The following is a 26513-nucleotide window of genomic DNA, read 5'->3' as shown; positions in this document are numbered from 1 at the left end:
CCACGATATGGAGGGTTTATGGCTCTGTTCTCAGTTTGCCCTTGATTCCTGGTCACATGTTAAAGCGTCCCCTGGACAAATAACTGAACCCCAAAACCTTGGCGCCCAGAATGCAGCTGCCTGTCCACAAAGAATTTCCCCAAAGGGATTAATAAAGTATCAATTATTATTATTATTAAATCAACCGAGATGTCCACATTAAATACTCATCTACTGCATCTTTGTCAGCACAGCTGCAATATTCAGACATGAGCTCAAATCATTTTTTTAAATTAATTTTTATTGACAAAGGGTTTTTTTGTTATAACTACAGCTCACAACTTCATAGTACAGTATAATTAAAAATAAACCTGTGAACGATTTTTCCAATCATATATTATTGTGAAATATCAAATAACAAAATAAAATATAAAATAAAAAGATTTTATACAAACTGCTTCTTCTTTCAGATTGAATTAGTTTTCCTTTAATTAGAACTTTCAAAGAAGACCCAGCAGAATTGTGACACATCCCTGGTAACAGTGTTGTGTTTGGTTTCTAGTCATTAATAATCTCACAGTAATATATTAACAATGACTCTTTTATAAACCAGAAATCACATCTTGTGATTAAATTGTAAGTCAGTAGTTAACTTGCCCCTTCACGGCTCATTCTGTCTCTTTGTCCAGTGTGTTAAAGTTTGCATGAGCGCACAGTCATACTGTCCTCCGGCCAGCGATACGAGTCCACAGCAAACTCTTCATAGTCAGTGGTATAAGTGAGCGAGTGCACATGTGCTTCTTTGTCGGACGGCTCCGGGCGAAGTGTGGCCAAGTTGTTCTTGTAGGCATACTCTGTGATCTGTAATGCACAGGATTTTGGGAAATTCACAAACACCCTCCATACAGCTGAACAGACATGGTAAAGCAAACGTCCAGTATATGCACTGAACTCTCACCTTGACAGCCAGTTTGAGGGAGACGTCCCTGATGGAGCTGAGAGGAGGATACAATCTTCCCTCTGCCAGATCTTTCTCTGTCACCAGGTGAGCAAGAGCCTGTTAAACACACACACACACACACCTGTTACAACATGTAAAGAAAACTTTTCTATAACAAAGAAAAAATTTAAAATTAAAATAAATACTGAATCACAAATGTGGTCAGGATGGCAACAGCTGCTGTAAGAGACAGTGGTGTAAAGGCATCAAATAATAATCAAATAATCAGGTTATATTCTATCTGATGAACATAGTTTAAAAACAGGACTAGTATACACGTAAAATACTATTTAAAAGATTCAATGTATTCACTTAAAAAATAATAAAGCAGAGGGTGTGAATGTTGTATATATTAGTTTGTTACTGTACCTCAGCTGCAGTAAGAAAGATTTCATCAGTAATATGTTGAATGGCACAAGCAGTGACACCGAGGCCTACACCAGGGAAGATGTAGGCGTTGTTTCCCTGGCCGGGGTAGAACGTCTGTCCATCAGGAAGCGTGACTGGATCAAATGGACTGCCACTGGCAAAGATGCCCCGTCCCTGCAGCACAGAGCAGTATAGTGTTGAGGAATACCTCTGTGCTAGCAACAACATCATAAAACAGCCTAAATACATACCCTTTAACATATAAAAGTATTATTTACCCATTGTTTCATAACAACAAGTGTAGTCATATACAGTATGGGACTACAAACAACCATTCAGAGTGTCCTGGGTGAGTACCTTTGTAAATACATAGCACTGCTCAGCAGTGCATTCAGCTTTGCTGGTCGGGTTGCTAAGGGCAAAGATGATCGGGCGTTCATTAAAAGAAGCCATGTCCCTGATGATCTGCTCTGAGAAGGCTCCTGCAACAGCTGCCACACCTGAGATAGAAATACATCATATTATTTTTTATTTATTCAGGAGCTTTTCCACCTTTTCTTGGCTTTTTTTAAATGCAAAGATACCGTGGGGATTCTGTGGATCAGCATTGCCCAACTGCCTTCTTTTATTTAAACAATCTGTTATATTCCATCCATCAATGTCTACACTACTAATTCAACTAGTTGTCATCTTGAAACATGGCAAACCAGATGTCTTCTAAAAAGGTCAATGCTGCTTTACCAATGATCGCTGTGGGTTTCAGTTCCCGAACTACATCCTCCAATCTCTGCATCTGCGGGTGCTCCTGGGCAAATCTCTCCTTCTCGTGAGTCAGGTGATCCCGGCCCTGAGGATTTGGACATGAAGATTCAGTGACAAATCATAGAGAATACAGCACGCGGACTACATTTAATATGCCTGCATTTGTACATGTGTCTTTGTGGGTAGTTAATAGGACACCTTGACGATGAGACCCTTGGAATCAACCATCCAGATCTTTTTCAGACACTTCTCTTCAGTGAGTCCCTCCTTCTTCATGGCCATAATGATCAGCTCAGCAATCCCCATTGCTGCCTGTGAGAAAGATTTTTAAAAAAGCAGAAAAGAGGAGGGTGAGGGGTATCATCATGATATCTCCATACTCTCTTTAATGTTATTTTAATGAAAAATATTTTTCTTGCTTCTAAAAATCCACACACATTAATGGTGTCTGTTATATATTTACATTTAGTTATTTGGCAGATGCTTTTATCCAAAGTGACTTACAAGTGAGGTACAAAGCAAGTAAAAATATCTAAGCCAACGAGCTGGAAACAAACACTAATTTAATGCAATGTTTCAGTCTCGCTGCATACGTGAGATATGTGTTTTGAGAATTTTTGGGAAATGAGTCATACTTTTTTACATACATACATGCAACTTACAAGTGAGGTGCATACACACCAGAAGCAGTTTGGGGCTCACTGTCCTGCCCACGAATACTGGCTGATCCACCCTAACACCTGAATCACATCTTCTCAAACTTAACTCTCAATCTCATTTGGTGTATTTGCAAAGGCAACACAGAAAGAGCAATACCCTCATACTATACTTATAATGTTGAAGAGTCTGAATGGGATAAGGTACATGCCAGAACACTGATGTATTTTATGCAAATAACTAAGGGGAATCTTGGGAAATTAAGACTGTCCTAGGCAAATTCAGTTTGCCATGATCTCACTCAACTCTAAACTACTAAACCAGTCCTAAGTGCTTAAAGAATGCTGCACCTACCTCCCCTGCACCTTGGAACACAATGGTGTGGTTGTGCATTTTGGTTTTGGTGATGCGGAGGGCAGCCAGGAGTCCAGCCACTGCCACTGCAGCTGTACCTATGGAATATAATGAGCAACATTCGCACTTGTAAATTCAACGCAGAACCGACTAGCAGAGTACCTAAGGGAAACATATACACAGGCAGCTAAAGGTATGACACCAAGCGTTCTGGGTCCTGAGCATCTTGTCCAGGTACACTTCAAGGGGCCAGGAGGAACCAGAAACCTTTCCACTAATGCTGAAGATAATAGATGACTGCCCCACAAACTGAGTCACTGTCGCCCCAAAAGGAGAATGGTCATCAGGTACCACAGGAACACCTTTAATGTGCCTTGGTTTTTTTATAACTATCTGGTCTTCCCATTATTGTTCAGCTAGGTTGACATCTGTTAACGGCAAGAAGCGCAGCAGAAGATTCACATCACTTCCTTACTCATTTAGCCTTTAAGTGGGAACTGTCGATCTCTTGTTGAAGGATTCACGTATCTGGGCTTTTGTTTCAATTCTCCACATATGTTATGTGATAAAAATCTATCTGAAACTAAAAGGAAATGTTTTCACTTTATTAGGAAACATTTTTTTGAAATATAAAGTTATTAATTAAAAACAAAGGCAAGATTTAGATTTGACTTAAGTGTAAACAAATTAAATATATGTTATTCATAATTTTAAATGAGAAATGACCTGTGAGTTACCTTGTATGTCATCGTTGAATGTGCAGTACTTGTTGCGGTACTTTCTCAGCAGACGGAAAGCATTAAGATTTGCAAAGTCCTCAAACTGAATGAGGCAGTTTATTCCATACCTGTAAACAGAAGAGCTTCCTTCAATGTGACTGATCAAACTAGAGAAAGAAAGGTGAGACTCAGGTTGACAAAGCTAAGTATAAATTAAACACATGAAGAAGCAGCAGGTTCTGCTTTGAAATCTTTTCTTTCAGTCCAGATGGTGGCGCTCTCTCTCTACACAGCACAGCACAGGGGGAGTAAATATAGTAGAGTAGATTTATTTGTGGGCTTTAACCAACTCTCCTCAGACTGAAGAAGCAACTTAATGAATAATGAAACGTTTCGACCTATCAAGAAGGAAGTCCAGTTACTATGAGTCAACCTCCTTAAAAGATACCTGAGCTTTACCTAAAATGATAGCCACAAAACCCTGTGCACTTCTTTGTTTGACAGACAAAGTGACACCTGCTCGTCCTGACTGTATGACTGCGCCACACAGTGAGTTTCACTGAGGGAGGTCAAGCCTTGACAAAGAAGCAGAATCACGCAAACAGGAAAAGGAACCCAGGGGCCACACAGTGTCCCAGTAAACCAGCAGCGTTCCACTTTAAGAGTAGAGTAACACATGAAGCAATAATCTTCTACAAAAACATCATCCCCAGCGACAAAAAAGTGAGCTTTTTAACAAGAAATGACTGCAGACGATGAGATTTGATTGAGTGTCTATTTAAGACTGTTGGTTAGTTGTCTGAGACCTGTATTAAAAAAAACAGCGTGTCAGGATTCAGCGAGTAAGTGATAGGAGGAGGAAATTGGGGACAGGCCAACCAAACAAAGTGAGCAGACTCAAACTGGCGTAAGACCTGCAGCCCTGTCAGAGGTGATGAGGGGGCATATGTTTTTGAATCCCACCTCATCATTTGTTTTTCACACTTTAACTTTTTTGCTTTCTTTTCCCTCCTTCATAAAACCCTACCTCATTCACCATTAGGGAAGAGGAGCCATGTTTGTGTTGTTATTGTAAAAGTCACTAAATCTGTTTCCCACTCGTTACAGTGTCTGCTAAACTCCTCAAACTTTCAGCAGGAGCAGGATGAAGCTGAACGGAAGTAAAAGAACATCAGCAAAAACAGAAAGTACACCATAAGACACCCATAACTAATAGAGAGATTGACAGCCGGGCTGACCTACTGCCAACACAGAGGCGACGTAGAGGAGAGAAATGTGTTTTCTATCAAGCAGAGAGCAGCACTAAAGTGCTGAGAGCCTGTATGAAGAGGAGGAATAATGAGGCCAAGAAGGGAGCTATAAACTTTTCATTGTGTTTGGGTTTTAGGAGACAGAGACAGGCGACAGGCGAGGACAGATGTGGCCTTGCCCCGCTGCCAATGCAGCGCCCTCTAGAACGGTTTGATGCGACTTGCTGCCGGAGAGTTCATACCAGTTCACACAGAACCAAGCTGCTCATGTTCAGAAAAAAATGAGTCTGCAGAAAATAAACATCATGTGCCGTTACTATTCTCGTCATTCAGAGAGGACAGAGGATTATGTGGCCTGTCAGTGTATTCATACTTTTTTATAACTGTGACAGTAAAGACAGAGCAGAGACTCGAACCTGGAAATGAAAATGTGCTGTGGACACACGCTTCCTCTGACCATCAACTACAAAGCGACTGGGTCTCTGGCTGTAGGATTGCACAAAGAGGGCAACATCTTACCCACCCCAATACAGAGGGCTCTTTGCCCCTGGAATTGGGCCTATGAAGCTAGTGGGATGTTGGACAACGTGAGTATGCTTTGTCTACAATAAACATCCTATGGTATGTATCCTTAATAAAACAGTATAAAACACATCAGTCACTGTTCTACTGGTTCTACTGTAATGTTAATACTGACGCTCCTTTTTTTAAGCTTGAGGCTCTGTCCCAAAGAAAATCTCCATGTGTCTCTGCTGTCCCGACAACTATCACTTTAAGTCTCTTTGTCAATGGCTTTTTCAACAGCAGGGTCTCTTCAGAACAAAACAAAGGACCTGTCAGACAGCACTCATATCTATCACTGGGATGAGAGAAACCTGCACCGGTTTAAGGATGATGTAAAAACATGGGCAGTGGAAACTCTTAATTGTGATATGGATACAAACTTTTTTGGCACCATTTGTATAGAATCAATATATAATATAGAATAGAAAAGCTCACAACATCCAACAAAAACTACCTATTACAGATTGGTAGCTGTGACCTTTGTGGCCCTGTGTGGTAACTAGAGATTTCACATCACTGATAGGTAAAGTAAAGTGATTAAATGAGACATTTAAAGGCTGCACAATACTGCTAGTTCTTTTACACACCTTAAATGATCATATGGAAGCAGGTGCTTTGACTGGTTTGGACACTGGACACTCGCAGAAAGAGAATAAACCAGATAGACCAGACAGCTCTAGCCTATCCTGCCTTGGGGCTGTCTAAGCAATCTAAATGATGCTACCAGATGACACAGGGCTCCTGTTTGTATAAAACTTTTATTTGCTTGCCACAACATGACTCGTGAAATAGACGACAAACACTCTGACTAGTTGTTTTCTGGAGCAGCACAATAGGGGGGTTTCTTGTTGCGTACTGCCAAACCAGTCCAATATGTTAATAATAGAATAAGTGGTTGTGACATTATTATTAATGTTCGATGGTAAGAAAAAGAGCCTGAGACATGAGACGACAGGCACCTTCCCACATGCCAAAACACTCAGACGTTTGGTGTTATGTCTGGGCCGATCTGTGGGATGGAGGGAGTTGACGAGTGGCTTCATCTGAGACCGAGCTGAAACCTGAATCTTCAGCTAATAGGAAGTAGGAGGATGTCGAGTACTTCCAGTGCTGGGGGGGTGGCTAGAAGGTATAAAGTAATTCTATTAGCCACAGAGAGCCAAAAGGGACCTCTCCAATGAAGGTCACAGACAAGGGTGCTCTGTCCAAACACAGCTGCTGAACCTCATGTGCATGTGTGTGTGTTTGTGGACACACACACTAAGGCTGTCTGTTAACCGCCATCCCTACAGGGCTGTGTGACCCAGGCCTTAATAAATCCCCAGCGCTCTCTCATTCTCCAGAGATCCAGCATCTCTCAGCACACATTATTTCTCAAATCCCCACGTCGCCAATAAAGACCAAGGTGCATTCGGCACTCTTTCTCTTCTGCTCCATTTCTCCTTTCCTCCGTCTATGAATCTGTCTGTTCTTTTTTGTTCTTGTGCAAAAGGTTCAAATATTTGATGGCATTACGTAGTCTTTGCAACTCTGCACCAAACAGAAGAGAAGTACCTGCAAAAGTACAAAATAAAATTGTTTTTGCTGAGTGACTAAAGTTGTAGTTTAGTTACTTAGAGTTTCCTTTAAATTTCCTGCTCAGCCCCTCACCACCTTCATCAGCTAAACACCTATTTGTAGATACATTTCCACATACCAACAAAAATGCATTAGGGATGGATTAGCCTTGGTTCATCCTTTTTAAAGTACTGGGTTTGGGGTGGGTGTGCACAGGACCAATGAGATTATGAGATAATTCACTTCTGCTTGAAGACAAAAGCAGCACACAGCACAGGCTGATGTCTGGTGGAAGAAAGCCTGGCCCAAAATCAAACAATCAGTTGCATCACTAACCATTTTCCTTCATCTTAAAAGTATTTTTAAATGGAGGATTAAATAAAAAAAAATCTCCGGAGTTCTTTGTCATTGACAAGTCTGAAGCATTTCAGTTCATGTTTTGTCTCTCAGAAAGCCAAACATGAATATTACTTAAAAGACTTCAGAGCTGTAATCATTCATTCAATCTCTGAGCCCATAATTATTCATTTTCCACCAATCTTGCGTCTTTTGGGAAAAAAGCATTGCTGTTCCCTATAGTTGAGAAGCCACCCAGTTATTAGAGTCATGGCCTCGTGTTGCCAGCTGGAGAGGGCCCAGACCCAGGCTTCTCCCTCTCTCTGGAGTCCAGTCTCCTGGGGTAGAGGCTTAACCAGGCCCATGTGTGCGTGTGATGGCTCCGTGGCACACGGGGACACAGAGACGCACAAACGTGTCAGCATGCATACTAAACAAAAGTTACACAAAAGTCTCATCAAGGACCGAACTGCAGGAAACACATGAAGATCACAAGAGTGATCGGTGTTCATTCACTTTCTATAGGTCAAACAAGTCAAAGGTCAGCGCAGTGAGCCGCTGCTGAATGTCAACATGGCATCACAACTCTGAGAATCATGCTTTGTGTAAATAAACCTAGATATTTTCCCTGCTCCTGTTGCTGTAACTCAGCCAGCATGCTCACTATATTCTTTCAGGAAAATCAATTATTACATTAAATATCTTGTGCATAACCAACAGACAGACAGACTCTCGCTCCATTACAGACAAAATGGTGATAAGCCGTGTTTCTGGGAACTAATGACAAAGTCAGATCATTGTGTACAATTCCAGAGTAAATCATTTTACATGTAGGTTGCCAGTAATCAAAAACATAATGGTGTTTAGTTCAGTTGTTGACAGTTGGGTGTGCCCTTTGCCATTCGTCTGGAGCAAGCCATGCCAATGAAATCAATAGCTCCAACGACTGCCAAGGCTCTCTGATCACTTTTCAATAAGCCAATGAATGAATATGCTATTCAGCCAGTAAGTAGGTTTTCTTATGGGCTCAAGTCACTGGTGACTGAATCCCACAAGATTTGGCTACATGCACTTACAATGTTAAACTGCTTAACATACTTAGTTTACGAGCCCCATGTGCTGTCTGTATTAAAATGACAAGGCAGACCGGATAAGGGAAGTGGGCAAATGATGAAACGAAAGCTGATACGATCATACCTGTCCGACACAGCCTTCATAAATTCATCCAAAAGGTCATCATATGCCTGGCCTCGCACTCTCTTGTGTCTCAGCCCGATGTAGAGAGGGTCCTTCAGCAGCGCCTGCAAAAACACATAGAGGCAAAAGGGCAGAACAACAGGTGAGAGAAGACGATATGAAACTGAGAAACCAGAGTAGACTTTTTTTTTAATGTTATATGTCAACTCAGTTTAAAAAGTCTGCCAGGCAGTTAAGCTGTTTAGTAACTTCCATTTACATCATTTAAAACTTTAATTTCCACAAACTTGCAGAGACTGTTATTTTTTAGTAATGGCCACAGCTCCTACTCTTCCCATTATATTAATGATCACAAGTTCTTAAATGATATAATACATTTTATATTAATTACAAATGCAACCTGAATTGCGAGAGTGAGACTGTAATGAATTAGGTGGAAGTTAACGTCAACCATTACTGATCAAGTCCTTACAGACTGTGAGGAATTTGGCTTATATTTCATCAGATGTTTGACGTGCTGCACCTGCCTGATGTGACATGACCATGTCTCATTGTACAACAAGCAGCTGGAATATCATAATCTACAGTGAACGTGCTCCAGTCTGTACATTTTCCAGAGAATTTCAATCCCAGACAGTGGAGAACTGATCCGGAGCGTTGTCATGCCTTACTGGGACAGGCGACCTTTACTTGTGGAAATGGATAATTAGAGGGTGCTTAAAGATGAGCGAGGCTTGGAAAAAGGCAGCAGCCACCTTTCCATGGCAGGGTCAAGTGCTACCATGTCCAAGAACAGCTCAAAAACTTTATTTGAGTCAATATTTATTTGAACTTGACAAGTCATTTCCTGGCAAGCTTTAAAATGGACTGTAATGGGCAGGAGGTGACGAAGTTCAAATGTAACCAAAACAAGTATTTTCATGTGATCCCACAGTGGATCAGTATCAGAGAGAGATTCTGGGGGTAATTTCCAAATATGATGCAACAGTATGCAAGGAAAATAGCTAGAACTATCAGGAGTTTCACATGCAGCTATTCTACCGAATTACAATGCAGGATGGTGAATTTGTGTTTCAGCTTTCACTCCATGAGAAGACTTGGTTAGACTAGAGTGAGTTTCAACTGGGCTGACCTCGTTGACACTGTGCTGAACTGTTGATATGAGTTGTCTTTCTGTCCCAGATTATCTGCTGTTGATTGGCTAAGCTGTCCTTTGTGTCGTGCAGCCCCTCTCCTCTCAGAAGGGATTAGCCCCTGTGTATGGCGTTACAGTCTGTGCTTGCTAGAGACACAGGAGCTCCAGTTTCATTGTTTCTGGACTGATGGCGGTTGGACCTGTGGAGCTGAGCCTTTCATGGGGAGAGTCCAAGTAGTTTAACATTCAACAGTCAGTGTTAAAATGTAACCACAGCCTTTATAAGAATGAATTTTTAAAAAAGCAGCACGGATCTGTCTGAGGTAAAGGACACCAAGCTGCGGACCCATGAAAGGCCACACGCACACAAACAGCATATTGTCCAGGATGACATCAGCATCTCTCAGTTCAGCATGGGCAAGTGTGTGTGAGGTGACATCAGGCTCAGGGATAAAAGGAAAGATAAACAAAAGGGAGATAACAGGATGACGCAGAAGGAGCTGAATTACCTGAGAAGACGGTTATTATCCTTCCTGCTCGTCTCACCTGGCAGATTTGGCTGTGTTTTTAAAGTGCGTAATGTTTGCGAGAAAGTGAGCGCTGCCCAGGTAGCGTGAGTTTATTGTTGGTTCTCATTCGAGATCACACAGCTCCAACATTCCTTGTGTAACTCGTTCCAAAATAAACCAATAAATAATACAAATGAGCTGCTAAACAAGCTGTTGTTTAAAAAAAGACAATGTCTTGGGCTCTGCCTGTTCAACTGTTTGGATGTATGCCTGCTTGTCTCTCTCTCTCTCTCTAGCCTCGCACACACACTCAAGGACAAATATAATCCCATAATAACAGTCATTTTCATAATTAGTTGGAGCTACCACTACCTCATAGCCGCTCCCACCTCCATCTGCTCCCATCATGCCTTCAGGGATGCAAGACGAGGCACACTGCCGAGGGGCAGTGAGATAGCTTGCTTCTTATATGAAGCCCGTCCAGAGAAACCATGCACGCACACACACACGCACACACACACGCACACAGCCAGTCAGTTTATGCCATTACATCTCATTTAGCCTGTCATCTCTTTAGATTAATAGAAAATTTGAAAAATCAGCCAGGGCCAGGCAGGGCTACAGTAAAATCTTTTAAAACTTTTTAAAGTAGAACAAGCATCAAGTTCATGCAGGTACGTTTATTCCCTTGTGTACTGTGGCTTCAGAAAGTATTTAGTACGCTGAATACAGGCATTCTTCCCTTTTGCACACTTCATTGTGTTGTGGATGTACGTTTTTAGATTTTTTTGCACTCCTAATTTAGAAAATAGAAGCATCCGTGGGCAGCCATCTTCACCTCTGACCACGGATGTTCTCTTCAATCTGAGTTATGGCTGAGTGACTCCAGACAGAGACTTATCCTGAAGCCACTCCAGCTTTTGTCTTCACTGTATACTTTAGGTCACTGTCATTCTGAAAGGTGAACCATCATCCTGCTGAAGCAGATTTTGTTCAAAAACCTCTCTGTATGTGGCTGCAGTCATCCTTTTCTCAATTCTAACTAGTCTCTCCCCTAGTACAACCTATAACTGAATTTCATATAGTAATATGTCATACGATTATTTCTGCAAAAGAAATCTAGTTACTGAATAATGCACTACTTCCCAAGTCTCCATGTTTGGGCATTAAGCAAATAAACAGAAGTGTGACAACTTCATGGTTTTATAGGAAGTTCTGTCCTAAACAACAGTTCTTCTATATATCCAGCACTTCTGTGCAACATCTGTGGCAGTGGAGACTAGATTTGTTCAGAGGGCACAGGACAGCACGTAAATTACCATAAAACCACAAATTGTCCTAGTTACATTTCTGTTTTTTGCATGGTGTAAACAAACGAGGCACCATGTCTGAATTAGCGAGCTTTAGAGGAACGCCACTGTGAGAGAAAATGAGGCTGTTTTATCTTGCTTACAGTGTTTATACTACTGTAAGGTAATCACCACCTGGCTCTGGCTCTGCATGTAACACACTGAGGGGTATCAGTGTAACTTTTGGGGAAAGGAAGTTTTAGCAGGTTTGCAAAACTTTTCCTTAAACATTTCTACATATTTGAAGCTGACATCAATCAGGGCTACCTCAGCTGCACACATCATCAACACATTATCCATGAGCTCTGTATTCATCCACACAAGAAAGTGTTTTTCTTTTTCCTCCTCTGGCAGCAGGTACAAGAATGATCAAGGACACAGCCAAGTATGGATCAAAGACTCTGAGGCAGCTTGTTAAAGTTGTATTGTGATGCCCGTAAATGTCTAAAACTGGTGCCATACACCCAAGAATCTAATCTGCAGATGGTATTATCACTCTAAACCAAAGTGAGAGCAGTACAGTCAGTGTGGAAACTTTGAATGCATAGAGATGCTAGTGCCGGAGAGGTCAAGGTCTCTAGAGCTCTAGTAAAGAGGGAACATAGAGATAGTTGAGATGGAGAATTGGCCAAAAGAAGAAAATAACTAGTTCCAGTCTGAATAGTCATTAATGGCTAATGTAGCAATACAATATCTTTTATGAGCTTTCTGGGAAGGCTCCAGTGTTTCTTTGTTATAATGGACTTTAAGGATTTCTGATGTGACTTTGATGAAGTGTGTATTGGGTATGTGCTGTAAAAAGCCATGACCTCAAGCTTTTTCTCCAGTTTAATCTCTGTCCTGTGTAATACTTTTACCGTTTCGTTTTATTTGCAAACTCATCTAAACTCAGCAACATCTCTCATCCTTAATCCACCTGAGACATCTGCTTGGAATGAAACTAAACTCCAGAGTCTGAGTCATGTGTAGAAGAGAAGCTCCTGACCAGCTCAGCTCGGCTCTGTCTGGCACACAGACTTCTGAGGCTGCCACGCCCTTGGCTGAGGCAGAGAGTTAGATGTACACAGACTATTCTTAGCCCGCTTAAGGCTGCAGACACACATGCTGCCCAGAATCTGAGTCATCTTTTAGAGACACTACCACAGGGAACTGAGACCATAGGTGGGTAAGTACTGCACTGTTGGCTGCTACCTTCACTGGCTGGCAGAGAGGAGTGGTGCTTTCCCACCTGGCATCCATTGACGGAGCGGTTTACCTCACTCATAGTGGTTCCTAGCTGTCAAGTGTTAACTTTTGTTTTCTTTTTCATGGCTGATTTCTGAGGCAAGGCCTACCTGGCTACTTTGAATTGATGTACATGTATTTTGAGTTTAAGGGTCTGGGGCTGGACACAGGGATTAATAGTTTCTCTAGTTCACCTTTATCTGTGACCTGTGTGCGGACGGTGAGAAAGCTTTTATTTTGTTCTGCATTTGCATTAAGACAGAAAATCCACATCCTTTCCTTTCTATCCTTGATAACCAATACCACAGTACAAATTCTATACTTAATAGTTCAAACTACAGTTAATAGTTCAAAATAGGCTTTCTTGCTTTCTTGGACGTTATTTGATAGGCAGTGTTAGCATGGTCCCAACACCCAATTGATCACATGAACAGTCAGTGATCCTTCTGCCAGACGATTGGAACCCTGGACACTGTGATCAGTGTCCAGGATTATTTATTGGATTATTTATGCTTTAACAAATTATTACCATGATATCATATGTCTGATGGGTAAATGAAACATTATCTATGTATCATATTATCAGGAGCTTTAGTATATATACATACTACAGTGGCAATTTGTCATAAAATGTGATCTGATCTTCATCTAAGTCAAGAGTATTACCAAATATGATGTGTCTACAATAAGAACACCAGAGTCATAAAAACCTCATAGTTTGAGTGGAAAAAGTATGTGAACCTTTATAACTAATGTTGTGTGTTTTTGGGTCATTGTCCTGCTGCATCACTCTTCTACAGAGTTTCAGCTGACATACAGACACTCTCACATTATGCTAAAGAATTTTTTGATACACTTGAGAATTAATCTTTCCCCCCCAATCACTGCAAGCTAGCCAGGCTCTGATCCAGCAAAGCAGGCTTGCTTGCTTGTGTCTTGCCAATGTATATATTTGTGTACTGTACATAAACAAGTTAACACTTAGAGTATATTTAGACCACAGCTTTTACCTCATTTTCTGTGCCCACATCCAACATGACAGGCAGGCACTGCTGTGGTGGCATCCCTCCACACGCTGTGTAGAGGGCCAGCTTGCCCACTGGGATTCCCATGCCATAGCAGCCCAGGTCTCCGAGCCCCAGGATCCTCTCTCCATCCGTCACACACACAGCCTGTCAATCAACACACAACTGTTAGCCTTGATGTAATTAGTTTAAATTAGCCATTCCTAATAATGTGATTTCTTATTTTTCATATTTAATGCACCCAGCCAAGATGGAAAAGTAATTTTTTACTGCTTCTGTGCCATTAATGTAAATCTTCTTTACTAAAGTGAGTCTACTCTACTACTCTACTAATCAGAACCCAGTTGTTTTCCTCAGAGTAAGCCAGGCCTTGCTACATCCTCCTGGTTTTCCACTCAGTACTCACTTTACTTTTACAATAAATGCATTCTTGTAAAATAGCAAATCAATTGTGTAACAGTGAAAATCACCAGCAGAAGAGTTTAATATAAAATGTTCCTAATTGTGAGTCTTTTTCCATGATCAGTGTGACGCAGAGAACTCTGGCACTAATATTTTACAGCCTTGTTCCTCTCACAGTCTGACAGGTTTAAAGAGTGTCATTAGTTTTCCCATGTGAAAGTTGAAAATACATAATGACCACACTTAATGCCATTAGCAGCTTATTTTCCTATTATTTGTTAATATGTGACAGATGCCAAAGCTTATCAGTTGATGGCTGTCTTGGCTCTCATTTCTTCCCCTCTCTTGAGTGAAATGGTAAAGGTACGGCATACAGTATTAGGTATATTCATGATAAGACCACCCTGACAATGAGAGGTGGCATGCGAGCGCCGAGGTAAATACTCTGCTGTTGACAGCTGTGAACAGGTGGCTGAGGCTGCAGGAATATTTGACATGCCAGGAATACCTGCTGGTTCCGTCATTTTAAATATGCTTAGATAATGACTAGTAGCTCAAGATTAAGGAAATATTTCAGCTTTTGGGAAGTTGGCCAATTCTGCAGGTCAAGAGAACTGCAGCCACAATAATCGCTATCGTCAACAGATCCCTAGTCCTCAGTGCTATATATCAAGTCATGTACCCAATACATATGATGATCATATTACCAAGGGCCACTGGTATCAATCTGCTTCACAGTGACAGTCTCCATTAATTTACACACTTTAAACAGTATGTTCAGGACTTTTCTATTTTATACTGTATAACCTTTCCCACACTTTTCCGACTTCCTTACCAGAACTTTTTTAACACTGTTTTACTAAGTAATACAGACCTTTGTAATGGGAGACATCATCATTAATATTAATAATCAAGAGCTGAAGCCTCTGTTTGAGTAATTTATATTACCCTGATGTCCTTTTCTGGCCAGTTCTGCAGCAGAGAAGCAATGTGGCCGCGGTCATGAATAGTGATGAACAGCCCCCTGCAACACAGAAAAACAAACAGAGGAACTTTTACATATTCAACAGGCATCACAGAGTCTGCCCTCGCCTTTCTCAGCCCTGAAGTCTCACTTCACAGTATAATAGAGAAAAATAATTGTGAATTACTCAAATACAGAGACTCTTTGTACTTAAAAACATCTTATCTGAGATTTGAATGAAAAACAACTTTAAACTGCAGCTTAAAGACTGCTTGATGTTAAGCTGGTATTTCATTTCTGCCTTTCTTTCTTCTAACCAAGACTTTATTCAATACTCATGGCACAAGGGATTTAACACTGAGCTCAGGGCCCCGGGCCTCTGCAAAGAGTTTGCTTTGGATCGCTCCATGTTCCCCAAATATCCATTCATTTTAGTATCGAGCCTTAGAAACCTAGCTTCCCTCCTCCTTTCCCTGCTCGCTGGCATTAATGTCCTTCACTCCAGGACAATCCTGGGATAAAGAGATCATGTCTATGTGTGGAGTCCAGCTGCAGAATCCTTCCTACCCCACCAACCCATCTGGTTATAGCACAGGGGCCACACCTCCTTAATGTGCCAGTGACAGTAAAAACATCACTATTTGTAAGACTCTGCTCATAAAGTTAAAATGCATCCCAGGTCAATGCTGGAGGACGGACACTGGTGGGAAAATGTCAAATGTAAACAGTATGAGACATTGTTAAACATGAAATATAGTCAGCTCAAAAGAAAGACATGAGTGTCACATAAAAATACTTCCATAACTCAGGGATGAGGTCGGCTACACTGTCAGCATAGGTTTCATCTGCAAACACAAAAAACTCAAACACCCACAAGTATACAGGGATTGCCTTTAAATGCACTTCTTGAAAACAATAGGGACAATCACGCAATAAATCATGTAAGGATTCATGCAAGAAGACGTTAAAAGTAATACTGATAAAACAAAGCTTTAAAATAATCACAGATGATGGGGAACTGGTCAATGCAATGACCTAATGACTCTAGTTAAACAGTAGGGGAGCTCACGCATGGCAACCGAGGTCAGTGGCCCCCAGGGCTCGGCATGTTTGCTCAATAAAAAGGTTCACACTGTGGCCTCTCCAATGTCGGAACAATTAGCCGCACACACCCTGTAGGTTCTTTTTTGAACCCGATGTGTGCTTTTAGCCTTTTTTGGCATTTAAAGAGACAATTTGCTGGGGGCTGCAGGTGAAACAACTCTGACCTTGACCAGTTTTATTTAACATAACAATGAAATCTATATCAATCTATATCTCTATCCATCCATCCATCCATCCTACATCCACATCCTACATCGTACAGTACATAGAAAAGTATATAAATGGAAATGTCAGGTCACTACACTACACACATCTGGAATCTGTCATTTTAAACACCTTTCAACTTTCCAGCAATATAAAGGCATACCCCCACATACAACTGCCCATTTACACATCTGTGCACATTAATGTATGCATCCTGCTTGAAATACACCATGGGTAGATGTCTGAATTATGTCTATACAGCTGTAAGAGATGGTGGGGAGCAGGGCTAGATTTTCCCTTTACACAATGTAGTCAACGCAAGTATGTGGAGTAAGAGAGGTGGGATAAAGTGCGGCCTGCTGTGTGTGCTGACATGCAGCCAGGAGGATGGGAGCCACTGCCAGCAACAGCAGTATGAGGATTTTAGGGGGGAATGAGCAGCACTGGGACTGAAAGGCTGACTCCCCGCAACATGACAGTAGAAAACAAATTAATTTATGAACAATTCTCTTTTTCTGCCACTGCCACTGTCAGCTGAACCACTGACCTCATGACCTTTGACCCTGACTAATACGTACATGTAATGCTTTAGGTACAGTCTGTGATACTGCCAGAAAAACGCAAACATATGAACCAACTCGTCAAAGACAATTCATTACATATCTGATGCACCAGAGCACCAAAGTTACTGCACTGTGTCTCATGATGTCAGGAGTTATGCTGTTTTACATCCATCATCACTGTCGGATACTGTGTGTTAGGATAATGTCTTTTCAGAGCAACAATTTTGAAATGGTGAAGGACTTGCTTAATGGATCATATGTATGATACGAAACCTATTTATATCTATTACGTTTAGCCATCTATTTTAAATGTCCATCTGTTTAAATTTCTTAATAAATATTTCCCATGACCTATCAGATCAGATAAACTTTCAGCTATTTTTCACTTGTCAAAATGAAAATAAGAAGATTTTAAAATCCTCAATTCATGCGTGTGGATCAACAGTTAAACTTAACTAAACGTCACACATGAAAATGTTTTGAAATGTGTTACAATACCCTCTGTTGGGAATCACTGTTCTACATCATATTTAAGTTCGTTATAATGTGTGTGCATGTGTGTCAGACTGCTGCTGCTGAAACACCCACAGCGCGGTCACCTCATTTTCTACATGAGAGGAGGACCACAAAGCACTGAGCTGCTTTGTCTTGCTCCTCTTGTGAGAGAGAGTGTGTCAAGAGCAGAGGGGGTAAAGAAAACAACCTGGTGGCTTGAAACAGCACCGCTGCTGCCCTACAGCCTGACACAAAACACACTCCTGGGACTGTGAAAAAGAAGGAAGAGCTGCCATGATCCCATAACACGCTCTGAGCCCCACGAGGAAGCTGGCCTTCAATTGTTGACCCATGTCCACACAAAACTCCACCGGTCATGACTATTCACCCCCAGAGCATAACTTATCTTCACTGTGCTGGATGTCCTCTGTTAGCAAAATACATGAAGTTTAAGTGACACATTGAACAAAAATGAGGTGTGTAAAATAGGTTACAGGTTTTCTCCACCTAATCAAGTGCCAAATCTGCAACAGACATGTTTTTGTGGTTGGCCTGTGTCCCTTGTGAAAAACAATTATGGGGGATTTTCTCTATGAGTTTCTAAATTAGTTTGAAAGGCTCTAATTTGAGCTGAGTGAAAACAACATCTTGCAGTGTGCAGTGTTTTGTAGTTTGTAGTAAGTACAAAATGGATGGATGGTGTCTTGCCATGTCTAATTTAATAATGAGATAAGTGAAGTTTTCCTGACTTTAAGAATTAGAGTGTAACCCCCCACAAATATCAATGATTGACTAAATGTAACCACAGTTATTGTACTTTACAGGGAAAATGCTATGACCTGATCACCTTTACTGTACATTGGAGGTCTCAAATCTGATGCTGAACAGTAAATCATATGATCCAGTTTAAATATGAACACAGTTTATGTCCACTTAACAAGAAAAAAGAGTAAAAAGTATTATATCATGATCTTGTGGCCACTAATATTTATCTTTGCACCCACTGCAGGGTGCTGAGTACCACTGCTCTATGCAGCGTACAGTATATAGGTGTAACATTTTTACAAGGTGTCAAGATAAACAGGTCCAAGATGCACACTTAATTTGTCCATCTCTATACCTGTTAAAGCCATCAGCCAGCTGGAGCTGGCCCTGGACCCAGAAATCTGTTAGTGACTAATTACCTTCTCATTTACACAGAGCTGCTTGACATTGCTGACATACTGTAGCTTCAGAGTTATGCAACAAGAAAGATTATGCGAGGCATGTGAAACCATAAACCCATCAAGTGACACTAACAGTCTCTCACAGAGAGCTAGTCAGACATATTTAGCCTCAAGTGTGATGTAATTCACCTCACGTTTAGACTGCTGTGGTGATACACACACACATGCAATCAAAAATCTCATGCATTAAATTGAGATCCACTCTGTAAGTTGTATGCATAGTAATAATAATAAAAATAATTACCTAGTTCAAAAAAAAAATAATAATAATTGTAACAAGAGTGTGATCCTTATAGTATATAAAAGTAGTCTGAGGTGCCAAGGTACAGTCTGACATTGCTAGAAAAAAACAAAACGAACAAAACAAAACACATTTATTCAATGTGGTGGAGCTTTGCGGATTTTCAAAAGCAAGGTTCAAACACGGGATCACTCCAAAATGAATACACAGGATTATTCTACCAGAACAGCTGCTGTGATATTAAACGAAGCATTTTATTACATTTGGGAAGCTTAGCTTGTAATGTATGAGCTTACAGTTTTCTACTAGCAGAGTGTTACCTCCCTCCTCTGTGTTCTACAGCAGGTGCATTGATTTTGGTTACTGTGACTTCCTGACCTGTAGTAAAAAGGAAACACAGCCAAAGAAAACCGAATCTCCGAATCTGCCTCCTACCTCGTTATTCTTAGGAGTTGAAATAGATACAACACAGCTGACCTTAGCAGAAACAGACAATAGGAAGAGATTAATACACATAATTTCATTAAAATGGATTAAAAAGAAATTAAAGAGACTTACATATAACAAATAGCACCCACAAACAAAAAGACTGAAGCTTTTCTCTCCACAACGGTTTAACTTAATGGAACTGAGTTGAATTTGAGAAGTGAATGTGGATGTAAAGAGTTGATTCTCCATTGAGGATTAAATACAGTTTCAGAGCAAATTAGTACAATTTCATAATCTTACATTCAATTTCAAGTTGATTCAGTCCATAACTAATCTTTTTTCTTTTTTTCAAATTGAGCAGTAAAGATTGTGCAAATGCAATTATTCATTTAAATTGCTGGACTATACTTTGTCAATGTGCAGTTCTGCATTAACATGCTCATAATGGCAGTGCAACTGTAAAGTATGTTGATGTTTGGCATATAGTTTAGCCCTCACTTGACTTCAGTAATTATAACTGAACCATGCACACTAAGTAGGGCTGGTGAAGAATCTTTGTGGATATTTGGTTATATTTGGAAACTGAAGTTTAAAAATCACTGAAGTAAAACAACAACAACAACAATAATCTTGTGGGGAACATATCAATACCTAAGAAACAAACTTAACGGTTGTGCTACAAGATTAACCAATATTAGTAAATTCTAGTCCCAAAGAAAGTACATATGCAGAACAACCATCAGCACATTACACACTGGTTCCCTGGAAGCCATGATACAAAGATAAGCAGAGGTGTGGTTAATTTATTATCTTGCGCTTTCATCCAACTGTATCAGGTGGGTGAAGCATCGCTTGAAGCCTAGCACACAACACAAGCACACAGACATACTGTATACTGTAGCACACAGGCAGACAGACTCATTTCTATGACTGGATGTGGTACATAATTGACCACAAGTGGTAGAAAAGGACTGACAGCACAATATTTAAGCAATGAGACCACTGGGTTCAACTTTCGTGCTTCCTTTCCAGAGTGGTATTTAATAAGTTAATGTATTTCCAAGGGGAGACTTTTTTTTCTGTGGAGTAGATTATCATCAGGATCATATTTCATTATAATGTGACTGCTATTGTGGTTTTGTACTGAGCTATAAGTTAACTACTGTAGACTTATTAGTACAAGAGAGCCGTTCAGTTTTGCAGCTTGGTTGCACTGTAGTTGTATTCGCTCATACTGGTCATTTCCAAAGCAATTAGGTAAGTGAAGCCAAAGCAGTGAAGCTGTTGCCATTACAAATAACACACTCATGCCGCACCACACAACGCAGCCAAGTAACTGACTGAAGCAATAGCGGAGAAGAAGAAAACTCAGTGAGAACAGGGCGTCTGGCAGTGCCAATCAATAGCCATGTTCATGCTACAGCTTGAATCGAAGAAAAGCCAGTTCAAAAATAACTAATTGCAGTGGAAAAGATGACCGTCGAAGAGACCAAATATGCAACAGAGCTCTGGGGAGAGGAAAACATGCTGCATAAAAACAAGAAATAAAAAAACTAATAGAAACAACAAAGAGATCTGAATAGTGGGTGAATACTTTAGCTCTTATCCAGACCATAAACCATGTCACCGCTTCTATCTGAACACATGTAAGCTTTCAGGTCACTGACTGTTCAGTCAGATAAACTTTTGTTGGGTGTCTGAGGGAAGTTTTTTTTATTTGAGTTACTTCTAGGAATTTGTCACAGCAGAAGGAAAACCAGGACCCAGTTGTTTTTATTCAACCCAGAGCTCTCATCACTTGGAAATGAAACGTGACAAGCAGGAATTCTCTTTCCAGTCCCTTCTCGTCCTTTTCTTTCTCACCCTCCTCTCGCCATACAGTGTGACTCTCTGATAACAATGCATTCTTCTTCTGCCTCCCACTCTCCTTGGCATTCCATCCTATAACAAATATTCAACACATCACTTTTTACACAAGCGAGGACCAGCTCTAGTTCCTGAGAACCACCCTAACCTCATCTCACTGCAGCACCGGCCTCCGTGTTACCAATCTTTCCTTTACTCTAGAGCAAACTCTGGAGATTTTAAGGCCAAAATGAACAGAGATTAGCTAATCAGACTGGCTCTTAACACGCTGAGGCAAAACATAAAAAAAACACAAGGAATCTTTGACACAAGCCAAGCTGCAGGGCAAAACAGCAACCACGCTGAGGGAGATTCTGGGGTTTCAAAGTCTGTCGTCTGCTGTAGCTGTGCACATGGAGAACGGGCAGTCAGATGTCCTGACTGCTGTAGATGTCCAGTTTCTTTCTCAGCCAGCCTTGCATAACTCATGGGGTAAGAAACAGCAGGGAAAAAAGCCCATTCCAGCCCAAAAGGCCCTGCTAAAGGAATCAGAGGCTCAGACTTGATGAACCCAGCTGGCTATTAGATGAGTTTCAGCCCACTGCAGCCAGGTTTTTCAATCAAATGCCTCCTCAAACACATCCTGACATTTGGAGCATGCCAATGACGTTCTAGTGTGGGATGCACAATCACATTCAAAAGCTATTGGTTTTGCCTTTACCAGAAACTGTGCAAGGACCAGTTGTGTTGTGTTTACATGCAAATGCTGTTTTGTGTTAGTTACCATGGTCAAGACCACATAACACTGTGCACATACAGGAAATCTTACATGATCTAAAATTCAAATAGATAATCTTTTAAGCTAACTGACAACAAGAGACAGGTTAAGAGAATATTATACCATCACTGATCGCTGTGTGGGTGACAATGATTTATGACCTACTATATTCTCTTCGACATTCACAGAAAAATGTGGATTCAATTTTAGGGATGCCTGTGTGATGGCGGGCGAACTGTTATTGTCCACTATAACAGATGGAGAAGTACTTCCAGAGTCTCCCCTTCTTCACAGCTCATGGGTTAAGAAAGATTTACAAAGTGTGAAGTTAAAACAACCACAGTTACTCTACTGTATAGGCAGCTACAAAGGCAAAATAAAATAAATAAATTAATAAAGAGAGATGTAATCTACTGTAGAACTAGATGTGAAGGCAATCCAGCAACTCTTTAGATTAGAAACAACCTGCAGAGGGTGCTTTTCAGGTGTGTGCGTGTTTTTTTTTTTTGTTTTATTTCAGTCAATGTCATCAATGTCATGAAGATTGTTGGAAGATCCTGATGAGGCTACCTGCAGACACTACATAGGGTTAAAAAAAGTATCAGACCTTAAAAAACAGATATTTTAAGTGCTGTTACAACACATACAGCACACTAATAATAATTTGTATTTCTTTTAGGTTTTAAGGTTTAATGGATGGTTTCGAGCAATTCTACTGGTACCGCGAGAGGAATGTGTTAGCGTGTGACCCCATGTTGGCCCTGAACGTGACATTTTTCAACTCTCTAACAAGAAAACTCTGACTAATGACCTAAATCAATGTGAATGTTTGGAGTACCCTGAGAAAGTTCAAGTCTCACATTATGAAAACACATCAAAGCCACTGAAAAAGGAAAGTGACTTGGGGTCAAACTTCATTGCTGTAGTGGTTACAAGGAGTGTTAGTGAGCCAGTCTACATCACCACCACAATGAGCCATGACAATCACAAGTCCCCAGTTTATTAAATATCAAAAATGAACCTCTGAATTCTCCCCGACATCTGATCTCCGATAGCATTATGTCATGGCATTAACAATGTCACATACAAACTGTTGGGTGGATTCCTCAGTTCCACTTAATGCTGTGTTGACTGTAAGAATATACAATTGTCCCTAATATAAGCATCGAAGACATTAACAAGGACAGGTCATGGAGGGTGGCTCATGTGCGTGCATTCTCGCAGAAATTCCACTTTGAGCAAAAATAACATCTGGACACACTGATGCATTTTACAAGCTTGAATCAAGTGAACAAACTATATAAATAAACAGTGCCATGATTGCCTTTGCACAAAATTCAAATGTGAGGACACCACAGAAATCTATTGCTCTAATATCACATCCTAATTACTGTGTATCAGTGGAAAATGTGTAAAATTTGGTTTGATTCCACAACCCACACGGCCTATGAGCACAGAAGAATATCTTCAAGGTTTCAGCTTCTGAACCTGAGCCAAATGCACAACAGGATTACAAGCATTCAGAGCCAAGGTTGAGCTGATGGCTGACAGAGCTGTCAAAACACAGAGAATCAGACTTCAGTGCTTTCTCACCACATCTAGTAACAAAACACAAGAGGGAAGTCTTAAACTGAGCAGTAAGGGATATCAGTGTCACATCCTACAGTTCTCTAAGTGTAGACATAGGAGTGTTGCCCGAAGTTGATGATTAATCTATGTTTACATAGCTCTTATCGTGAGTGGGGAGTGTCCCGTGTCAACCTGAGACTGATCCGGTTCTAGAGTTTTCATCCGGTCTGAATAGACTGCAAACTTTCATGTTTCTATGTGCTGATTTATTGACACTGTCAAATTACCCAAAAAGACAAGAGATACCATTTTGTACTAAGGGAGATCTGGACGTGTTGTATAGGCGGAGGTCTTATGAGAGGCTATTTCACAGTCTATATGTAAAACTAATTGCTCTTTGGCTCTAGCTAAATCCTTTGCACACAGACATGACAGCAATATCCATGTTCCTATCTATAGCTAGGTTCAGATTGCACAATATTTTCACTGATAGTTTGGTCACTTTGTCAAACTGTGGGAAGATTATATTATAGAGAAGTCTAGTCTTTCAAGGACACGTCAAACCAGTGTTTTGTACACATCCTTGCACAGTCACTGTGTTCAGAAAGTAAAGGACGGCATGCTGTTTACAGAGAATTCCTCATTGTCACCTCACATGTACCTGGGGTGTGTAGGGAAGAAGTGAGCTTGTCAGATGTTTAAGGCTCAGTGCTTCATTAGACACTAATACAGACCCATTACAAGTTGTGTACTGTAGGCTAGACACCATGTTTTGACATGCCAAAAGAAGAAACAGTATGAAATAAAAAAAAACATCTCTTTTGAACCTTTTTTGGGATATGGTTAGTTTAGGAATGAATACGAACATATTCTCTGTTTGGGTCCAATGGTAATTCTTAGGAATACAAAAAAAGTTGCATTTTAACTCAAGCTCAAGCGTCACACCTGGAAAAACGGGAATGAAAGTGAATGAAATGGACAGCTGGACCAAAAACTGTCAAACTCCTTCATCCACACTGTCACATGCCCAATTCACACAGTCCAAACAGCTTTGTTAGACCATTTCTGAAATGAGCATACACTGTGAAAGAATTTTGCATCTAATTTGGCTGGTGTTACACTTTGTCTGTTGAGACCAACATGTGAGTTTTTCCCCTCATTTGAAGGGAATGAAAACACCAGAGACTGTAGATAACAATGTGCCAATATGGCTGGACTGTGACTAGGGGAAATTTTGGTTTGGCGTTTTCCACTCCATCCAGGGGGAACAAAGCTGGATTCAGCAGTGAGGCAATTTTCCAAGCACTATGTGGTTTGCATGCATACACTTCATCAGATCTGAGATGTAACACTGATCTGAAGTGTAGTGTATTCTCATGAAAAATCCTTATTGTGAGGGAATCCCTGTTTTTTTACTTGTGGAGAAGTAGAACCTGCTAAAAAGCAGTTTACCCAAAGTTACCACCACTCACCTCTGGTTTCCAGACTTCTGTGCACCTGAATAAGGTGCAGATATTTCTCAAGCCACCTAGTATCATCTGCTTTGTCTTTAGCAGAAGCAGAAAAGCATGTCAGCGAGGGAATGATGGTGACATTGGTTTCTAACATCCAGCTTGTGGTCAGAAATCTGTTCACACACAGCCAAGATGTCTCTTGGCTGTGTGTGAACACTATGTGTGACACGATGTGTGACTTTCAAGTTTGACACATACCCTTTTGCGGCTGTAATACACAGGAATGAGCCCATTCATGGTAGTGTGTGGAACAACTCTGCTCAGGCACTGGCAACACATCCTATTCTATAGCTTTCAAAACTCCTAATTTAACATCTGCTTTGGCATCCGAGCAATACATACACATTAACACTGTACTGACAGGGGTAATAACAAAAATGATGTAGTTTTATTTCAATGTGTAGTATTTGTCAATTTTTAGAGCCAAATGAGCAGTAACTGTCAAGCAAGGATAACACTGTTAAAACATACACAGTGCACATACAAAAGTGGATACCAGAGAAGTAATGTCCATAAGGCAGTGTACATAACTTAACTCATCACTGTCACTCCTTGACAACATGGGACATGAAGGCTGCATCCATTCAAGCTCAGCATATTACTTTACAGAAAGCTTTTGTTGTTGCACCTTAAGACTGGATATCCTATACATCCCATATCCTATCCACAACTGTTTTAAACCAGTTTTATCAACTATGATTTTCTAGTTGTTCCTCTTATTTTTAATCCCCTCTTTAAATTCACATAAAAGCCATTAGAGGAGATCTGACCTTGGATGAATTTTCTGCTGCCTGCTGCTAAGACAGCTCCAGTTTTTCTTTACTAAGTGCAAAACAGGCTGAGTGTGATTCACTCACAGTAACAGATCATCTTCATGGGATGATCAGCAAGTTGGATTTTCCAGTGTGGGCTGGTGAAATATTAGTTCTACGCACAAAAGTATGACTAGTGGAGATGACGCGGGGGTAGCAGCAGAACCGAAACTGTGCTCTGTAATTTTGACTCTGGTTGTGATGAAGAGTTGTTTTGATGCACCATTCAACAGCTCCAGTAGAGTCAAACTGAAATCACATTATTAAAAGAAAGCATAAAAGATCCTGAGTATTTTAAATGTTCCTTTTTGTGTCATTCTGAAAGGGGCCTGTCACTGTAAAGAGAAATCTCACAGACCTCTATAACCTGCAAGGTGAGGG

At 40.7% G+C, this 26513-nt stretch overlaps 1 protein-coding gene across 1 annotated transcript in view; it reads right to left on the bottom strand.

Moving 5' to 3' along the window:
• Positions 1-296: 296 nt before the first annotated feature.
• The window catches only part of me1 (malic enzyme 1, NADP(+)-dependent, cytosolic), a 56759-nt gene continuing 30542 nt past the window's right edge, over positions 297-26513 (bottom strand). The window contains exons 4-14 of the mRNA XM_026372609.1: positions 15337-15412; positions 13972-14133; positions 8745-8848; positions 3859-3968; positions 3122-3219; positions 2309-2422; positions 2090-2195; positions 1706-1848; positions 1349-1522; positions 938-1036; positions 297-840 (exon numbers count right to left, since the gene is read on the bottom strand). Of these exons, the coding sequence (XP_026228394.1) occupies positions 673-840; positions 938-1036; positions 1349-1522; positions 1706-1848; positions 2090-2195; positions 2309-2422; positions 3122-3219; positions 3859-3968; positions 8745-8848; positions 13972-14133; positions 15337-15412 (1354 nt within the window). The 3' untranslated portion in view covers positions 297-672. The remainder of the gene's footprint in view (positions 841-937; positions 1037-1348; positions 1523-1705; positions 1849-2089; positions 2196-2308; positions 2423-3121; positions 3220-3858; positions 3969-8744; positions 8849-13971; positions 14134-15336; positions 15413-26513) is intronic.

This window comes from Anabas testudineus, chromosome 16 (assembly GCF_900324465.2).
Source record: "Anabas testudineus chromosome 16, fAnaTes1.2, whole genome shotgun sequence".
In the NCBI taxonomy this organism is placed as follows: domain Eukaryota; kingdom Metazoa; phylum Chordata; class Actinopteri; order Anabantiformes; family Anabantidae; genus Anabas; species Anabas testudineus.
The sequence above is the reverse complement of the archived record's forward strand: the minus strand, read 5'-3'. Positions and strand labels throughout refer to the sequence as shown.